Source organism: Canis lupus, chromosome 26, assembly GCF_003254725.2.
Source record: "Canis lupus dingo isolate Sandy chromosome 26, ASM325472v2, whole genome shotgun sequence".
Classification (NCBI taxonomy): domain Eukaryota; kingdom Metazoa; phylum Chordata; class Mammalia; order Carnivora; family Canidae; genus Canis; species Canis lupus.
Window position 1 is genome coordinate 26,629,724 of NC_064268.1, and position 8,562 is coordinate 26,638,285.

The 8,562-nt window shown below is 47.1% G+C and overlaps 2 gene segments (V, D, J or C); both read left to right on the forward strand.

Annotated features, from left to right (window-relative positions):
• Positions 1-665: 665 nt before the first annotated feature.
• LOC125753712 (immunoglobulin lambda variable 3-9-like) lies at positions 666-4,928 on the forward strand. The segment is given in 3 exon segments: positions 666-702; positions 894-1,168; positions 4,833-4,928. Coding segments are annotated over 3 exon segments (408 nt in total).
• Positions 4,929-5,825: 897 nt separating this feature from the next.
• Positions 5,826-6,419, forward strand: LOC125753713 (immunoglobulin lambda variable 3-25-like). The segment is given in 3 exon segments: positions 5,826-5,871; positions 6,025-6,327; positions 6,394-6,419. Coding segments are annotated over 3 exon segments (375 nt in total).
• Positions 6,420-8,562: the final 2,143 nt, after the last annotated feature.

An 8,562-nucleotide genomic window follows, 5' to 3' on the forward strand; every position in this document is an offset into this window, starting at 1 on the left:
AACCCAGTCACTGTCTAACTTTGCTTAGAACTGCATCTCTCCCAGGAACTGAGTCCTCACTGGGGATACTGAGCCATGGAATCTGTCCTGCCCTAGGAGCTCTCCCAAGAATATCACATATAAAACCTCGATGGCTCCTTCAAAAGTCCATGTGTGCTTCCCAGTGAATAATGTTCTTCACATTTGATGATCACATAGAGTGATCTGGATGGAAACTGCATTGACTTAGGGCTCTTCTGATCACCCAGGAGCAAGAATAGGATACAATCTGGGGAGGAGATTTCAGAACCAACTAGGGAGGAGCAGGTGAAGCCTGATCCGCTGGGCTGATGGTAATTCTGCAGGGGGAATCCCTTACTTCTCTGTGTCCCTGAGGCTGAGCCTTCTCTGAAAACAAAGCTCCTCAGCAGTAGCCTTTGAGCCCAGATGATTTGCATAACCTGCAGGTGCCTCCAGTAAGGGGATAAGAGAGGCCTGGGAAGGCCCCAGCCTAGGGCCTCGGAGCAAATCAGGGCACCTCCACCATGGCCTGGACCCCTCTCCTCCTCGGATTCCTGGCTCACTGCGCAGGTGCTGAGCCCAGGCTCACACCACCCAGATCCCCAGAACTGTAACAAGCCTGGTCCTGACACTGAGCTCAGCAGCTACTGCCTGTGGCGGGCAGGATGCTCGTGGCCCTGCTGGAAGATAAGGGGCTGGAGGGTGAAATCCCCCCACTGTGCTCACTGGCTCCATCCACTAGCCAGGTCCAAGGGACCCCAGGGGCTGAGACTGATGGGAGGGGGAGCCCTGTGCCAAGAGCAGCCCTAAACCCCAATCCAGATCAGGCAGGTGGGGGCTTCCTAAGATGAGACTTCAGTTTGAAAGCCCACCTCTCATTTTCTCTCTTGCAGGTTTTGCGGCCTCCTACGTGGTGACCCAGCCACCCTCAGTGTCAGTGAACCTGGGACAGACGGCCAGCATCACCTGTGGGGGAGACAACATTGCAAGCACATATGTTTCCTGGCAGCAGCAGAAGTCGGGTCAAGCCCCTGTGACGATTATCTATCGTGATAGCAACCGGCCCTCAGGGATCCCTGAGCGATTCTCTGGCTCCAACTCGGGGGACACGGCCACCCTGACCATCAGCAGGGCCCAGGCCGAGGATGAGGCTGACTATTACTGCCAGGTGTGGGACAGCAGTACTAAGGCTCACAGTGACACAGGCAGATGGGGAAGTGAGACACAAACCCCTTCTCCCATCTGTGTCACCCTCCCCTCCAGCCCTAGGGGGCTGTGCACAGAGCAGGAGCGGGTCTGACCCAGTCTCCCACATGTGTGATCCTGAGCCCTCCAGGCAGGCTCTGCACAAGGAGGGTCAGCGCTGCATGGAGGGCTGACAGGACTAGGCTTGCTCCTTTGTCCAGGGCATGATACAGGGAAAGAGGTCCTGGGTGGAAGGAAAGACAGAGAGAGAGTATTGGGGTCACTGGGCTACATTTTTACCCAACTGACCTGGATTTGAACCCAGAAATTCCCAGTTCAGCTGAGCTCCTGAAACCAAGGTCCCCAGCAGCTGGGATTCTTTTTTTTTTTTTTAATAAAATAATTTTTATTGGTGTTCAATTTACCAACATACAGAGCAGCTGGGATTCTGAGTGGAGCAGACAAGTGCAGTAGACACTGTGGGTCACCTCCATCCCCTTTTCTGACATCACTCACCCACTCACCCCTGCAGGGCCCCTGACAGCTCACAGGGCTGCTCCTGACAGCCAAGTGCTGTAGTTCTCAAATCCATCTCTCCAGGTTCCACTCCTAGAGACATTCACTTGAAATATGGCCTGAGTCCAAGATCCCAACGCCCTGCCTCAGGGACAGAAGTCCAGGAAGGTCCCAGCTTTAGAGCTCCCTGCAGGAAGGAGGCTTCATATGATGGCTCAGTGTGGTATCTCTCCTTTTGCCCAGACTGACCTCTCCAAGTCCTTCCAGATTTCCTATACATGTTCTTCTCCATCTCAGAGTCTGCCTCCAGGAACCCAACGCAGGAATGCTGGCATCCCTGACAGGATCCTCGTGGACCTGCGGAGACTATGTGAACCCACAAAACGGGTTTCTCGCCCAGATCACCAGTGTGCTTGCCCAGTCCCTAGACAGATCCAATAGTTCCTTGTAATTTTATACAATGAAAAAAGATCCACACAGACTAGGTGCTCAGGGTTTTGAAAGGTAGTTGGAGAGTCACATCCATGTTGATGGTGAATGGGAGACATTGGGGCAGTCACCACTGCCTGCAAAGTGACCAAAAGAAACACAACCACGAGAATGAAACACAACATGGGTTCTCATTCATTTGGGGAATATAAATAATAGTGAAAGGGAATATAAGGGAAGGGAGAAGAAATGTGTGGGAAATATCAGAAAGGGAGACAGAACGTAAAGACTGCTAACTCTGGGAAACGAACTAGGGGTGGTGGAAGGGGAGGAGGGCGGGGGGTGGGAGTGAATGGGTGACGGGCACTGGGGGTTATTCTGTATGTTAGTAAATTGAACACCAATAAAAAATAAATTAAAAAAAAAAAAAGAAAAAGAAACACAACATGGGTGCTGTTCCACTTCTATCCCAAAACCTCGTGCAAGATTCTCTCTTACAGCCACCCTACCCAAATATATGAACAGACAACAATTCTATGAAATACAGCACAGCCTGTCAATTTTGACACCTAATAGGACACCACAGTCAACCCTTGTCCACGTGAAATCCACCCAGATCCCCACACACCACAGTCTCTGAGTAAAGAGAATGTTGGCAGCTGTGTTCCCACCTAACATGGTAAAACTAACCTGTGAACAATCCCAAATATGCTCATACTTGCCCTACAAGAAGATACAAAATACATTTTATCTGATATCCTATGGCTTCAATACTGAAATATAAAGTTATCTACTAAAAAAAAATAAAGTTAACTACTGTTAACACATCTGATGGTAGATGATAAAAGGATAAGACAGGAAAACAAAACAGAAACATATGAGATATATCTCTATCTATCTATCTATCTATCATCTATCTGTCTATTATCTATCTATCTATCTATCTATCTATCTATCTATCTATCTATCTATCTATCATCTCCAGACATACTCAGGTCAACATAAGGAAGAAACATTTGTTATATTTATCCTACGCATTTCTGCCACTACCCCGTGGTCAGAATAGTGTGTATAATTACATTCTTCACTGCCCACTCCATATTCCTCTTCCCTGAACAAGAACCTTAGCTAGTAGTACCTTAGCTAGTCAAGATCTCTGCCAGTTGGGATAACCAAACCTTCATCTGAAGAATGGGCCTATTTTCAAACCTGCTGAATTGGATTGTGGTGAGTTTATGACTGTAATCACAGTCCCAGTTCACTTAGGGGATCTCCTGAATCTGTATACTTCTTCTTATCCAAACTGGGTTCTAAACACCAAATCATCCCATAATCTTCATCATGAAACACCTCAGAAGTGTCCCGTACTTTGAATCCCTGCCAGCAGGAGTCAGAAGGAGCATTGGCACACTCCCTACAATGAGTGTAGGGATCCTACTCCCTCCCTCCCACCTGCTCAAGCTCTGGCCCAGAGACCCCTGGGTCTGAATTCAGTGCACAGGGGCTATACTCCTGGACTCATCCCACTCTCCTCTGCTTTCCTGGGAAGCTGTCTTTCTGGGGACTCACTTTACCTGACATGAAATGGGGAAGCTTATACTGATATGAGAAACACCCATTTTTCCAATTAAATGATACAAAATATTGAAGAGTTAAATTAATTAGACGGACACAGTGGGGTCTCAGTAAGTTAATCTTGGTGTTGGAGTCCCCTGTCTGCCTCCTTGGGGCACAAGGAAAAGTTTTTGGCTACACTGTGATCTGTATCATGTGCAATTACATCTAAGTCTGAATAAGTAGATTCCCAATTTCACCAAACCACAGACAGGCTAGTTTAAAATACTCCCACACCAAAACCCAGGTGATGCGAGTTTAATAAATGTAACAGTGGTAAAGACAGCAGTAATAATAAAACAAATATTTGCCTGCTCAACTGAACTTAGGGCCAGAAGCATTGCCTATTGCTCTGATGACCCAAGTACACTATTGGGGATGCAAGATGGATCCCTCTGAGCCCTAAATACACAGGATCTGATGGCTGTGGGACATCACCCAGGATTGTCTCTAGATATCGACCCTTTCCAAATGCACTACACTGTACCCTGATCTCTCCTTTTTGTAAGAAGACAATGGGCTAGGCCAGGGTATTTCAACCTGGGACTAGTAGAGGAATTGCACTTGTCCTGCCTCCTGCACCACGTATATGACCTGTCTGTGCTGGGCTGTGAAGGGAAGGGGGGGCAGCTGCCTGACAGACACTGGACTCCATGGTCCTCACCATTTCTCAGGTGACAGGTGCTGTGGGGTGACTTGCAGGAGGGAAGCCCCTGGGCTGAGTCCTCCTCCACCAGCAGGGGGCAGCAGAGGTGCATCAGGAGCAGCAGGACAGAGACTGGGGCTGCCCAGGGGGAGCCTCCCAGGGACACAAGGCCTGGGGATCAACAGGGGCCCGGGGTTCAGTCCTCAGAAGAGAGTTGGGATGATCACTCCTAACTCCAAGGCTATAGGGACCTTGTTCTGAGGGTCACACACACAGTGACATGCAGGACACTGACAGAAGTCCTGACACAGAGAATGCCTCGCATGGAAATACAGCTCTACCCACTGTCCCCAGTGCTCCAGGGAGCTGACTCGTCCATGCTGGACACTCAAGAATGCTCTGACCACTCACCATCTGCCTCTGCATCTCATCTCTGATCCAGATCTGTAACCTCTTTGCTCAGGAGCATCTCAGGGGGCAGGAGGCAGACTACTCAGAGCCCTTCATGGTGGGAATGAGCATCCACAGCCTCCTGTGAGACTGTCTCCAGAGTCACATAGATTCTCACTAGGTGATGCCACAGCTCTGGTCCCTGGCCTCTCCTTGCTTCAGTGACAGTATCCAGTTCCTGCGGGGACCCTGGCTCTGGTGGCAGAGCTCACCCCATGTAGGAAGACAGACCCTGGGGCCCCTAACACATGGAACTTGAGGGTAGTTTTTAATTTAGAGATACTTTCTCATGAAACTTGCATGATAGCATCTACTACTGAGGGAAAACATAAAAGAAATAAAATTGTTGACAATAACAATTGCAGCTCTCTTGTAGGATAGAGGGTGTCACAGAGACAAAATCACAATGTGTCCGTAGACTAGAAGTTGTGATGAATCTCCAAGAGCAGGTGGCAGTTTCACAAGTGAACTCCCCCAGACAAGATGATGCACAAACATTCTAATGAGAAAGTTCCACGATCTAAAGACATTGGAATCATGGGACCACAGTGCCTCTGGGTACAGGTCCACCTGCCCTGTACCAAGTATTGTCTGTGACTCTCAGAGGGCCTATCCCAGTCCCATGGCCAGGCTCCTGAAAGATCACAGGGAGAGCCCAGGACAGAAGCCCAGCAGGGTGGGGTGAAGTGTTGTCTGTAGTCAGATCCCCAGGAGGTAACTCTGATCCTAGACCTGAAGTCAAAGGCTGCTGCTCTGCCCTGAGAGCTGGGGGAGGGGGGCGGGAAGCTGGAGGGATCCTCTTCCTCCTCAGTCCCATGTACTGACCTCACCACTGGTTTATCACGTAGGAGTTCCATAAATAGAGGACATTTGCATAATTATGAACAGTTCACAGCCCCAAGGGCCTGGAAGGGAATAAGAGAGGCCAGGGTGGAGCCCAGCAGTGTTGTGGATCTCAGGAGGCAGAACTCTGGGCACACCTACCATGGCCTGGATGCCTCTCCTGCTTCCCATCCTCACTCTCTGCACAGGTGCTGACCCTGGGCCTGCCCACACACTTGACCCACTCAGAATGGAGCTGGGTCTCACCTGAACCCTGAGCTCAGACTGGTACAGGCTCAGTCTCGGGTCCCTGGGATGAGCCCCTGAACCTCACACCAACCTCTCCCCTCCTGTCTTTTCAGGCTCCGTGGCCTCCAGTGTGCTGACTCAGCCTCCCTCGGTGTCAGTGTCCCTGGGACAGACGGCGACCATCACCTGCTCTGGAGAGAGTCTGAGCAGATACTATGCACAATGGTATCAGCAGAAGCCAGGCCAAGCCCCCATGACAGTCATATATGTGGACAGAGAGCGACCCTCAGGGATCCCTGACCGATTCTCCAGCTCCAGTTCAGAGAACACACACACCTTGGCAATCAGTGGAGCCCAGGCTGAGGATGAGGCTGAATATTACTGTGAGATATGGGACGCCAGTGCTGATGATCACAGTGACACAGGCAGACAGGGAAATGAGACACAAACCCCTTCCCTGACTGTGTCACCTTCTCCTCTAGAACCAGGAGGCCTGTGCACAGAATAGTGAACAGACCTGGCCCAGACCCCAAGATCTGAGGTTCCCAGACTGACCCCTCCTCTCACTCCTGCAGGCGGGCTCTGCACAACATGTATCAACGGAGGACACATTTATTATAATTATATTTAATCAGTGGCTATGAGAACATGAATTACCATATATATTAGAAACAGATATAGATGATATTCTTCAAAGACCAAATCTTAAAAACTTTCCTGAATGAAAAACATATGTTCTGATCCTAAAAATACAACATGAAATGGATAACAGATTCGATACTACAAATAAAGATATTAGGCACCTAGATGTCACAACAATAGAAACTTTTCATAATGAAACACAGAGAGAAACAACTAGAACAATTAAATACAGCCTCAGTGCAGGAAGGACACCTTCACTTCCCCTAAAGGTGGGTCTTCAGAGTAACTGAAGCAGAGAAGCTGGGGGATGGATAGTGTTTGAAAACATCTGAAGGAAAAAGAGCCAAAAGTTCTCAAATTTGGAGAAACCCATGAACAAATATATCTAAGAACCTTAATGAAGCTTAGGTGCAGGGAACAGGAGAGACAGCGCAGCACGCATCATTATGAAAGTGCTACACACCAGTGATGCAGACACTCTCACAGACACAGAGGAGAGTCATGTTCCCTACAGAGAACCAGCATCTCAGTGTGAGCATATTTCTCTTCACAATCACTGAAGCAAGAAAAGAGTGAATCAGTATCTTCAAAATACTGAAGAAAATACCTTTCCACCCTGATGTCTACCCAGTGAAAATGTCCTTGAAAATTGAAACAAAGTAAAGCATTTTCTGTTGAAAACCTCACACAATGACCACCTGCAGACCCTCATTACAAAGAAGCCCCTCATATAGAAGGACAGGTTGATAGAGAGATAAGTGAATCTACATAAAGCTACAAAAACAATCAAATACCATAAGTACCTGGATAGATATAAAAGCATTTGTATTGGTATATGTGTACAAAAGATAGTCAATTACATCAGAAACGTTAACAATGTGTTGTGACTTATGACGGACGTAAAAATAAAACATATGACAATGAGACCAAAGATGATGGGGGAGAGAAGATGATGTTATGACGTCCCTATCCTACATGTGAAAGGGGTCATATCACAGAGAAGTACTTTGATCATTTAGGAGGTGAGGACTCAATCCTAAGGTAACCATTAAAATAAAACCTTTTTCCAACAAACTGTTCCACCTAATGAGGTCTTTCAGTTGATGGACCAGAGAATACAGATGCAGAAGGAAAGGTATCTCATATCTATCAGTAGATATGTGTAAGTATATGTGATATACAGGGAGAGAGAGAGAGACATATGATGACAAATGGCTCAGGCCATCATATGGTGACAGGGCTGGAAGCTGCAGGGAAGGACAGAAAGATGGAGATTCCAGTAAAAACCATGATTCAGTCTTTGGTCCAAATTTAGTCTGAATGATGGAACACATTAGCAGGAGAAAAAAATTAAAGGATCCCACCGAAACTCCTAGAGATGAAATCTGCATGTCTCAGATCATAGATACCAGAGTTGAGATGAGGAGCTAACACGACAATATGAAGAACACATGAAGGAACCTGAAGACACAGCACAGACACTGCAAAGTGAAAGAAAAAAAACACTCTAAAGAGCGAACAGAGCATCAGTGAGCCTGGGCCACCTCGGGCAAGGTAAGAACATGTGACTGTGTCCCCAGAGGAGAGGCAGGTAGATCAAGAAGTATTTAATGAAATGTTGCTCAGAATTACACTCAGTTTCATGAAAACCTAAAATCCATGGATCCAGAAAGTTCAAAACCTCAAGCAGAAGAAATATAGTTTTTAAAAACCAAATCAACACCTGTCACTATCAAATTGTCTAAGGAAGATGAAAAGAATCAGTATTAAAAGCAACCAGAAGGGAAAAAATACACTATGTTCAGAAGAACAGACAGAAGGATTCAGTAGATTTCTCATTAGCAGAAATATAGAGAAATCATGGATTAGCATGTTTTAAACACTGAAAAAAGAAAAAAGAACTTTGTTCCTGACCCAAGGAATATACCCTTCAAAAATAAGATAAAATTTTATCAGAAAACAAGGTGACAAAGATGATCATCAGCTGACCCATAACATAAGAAAACAAC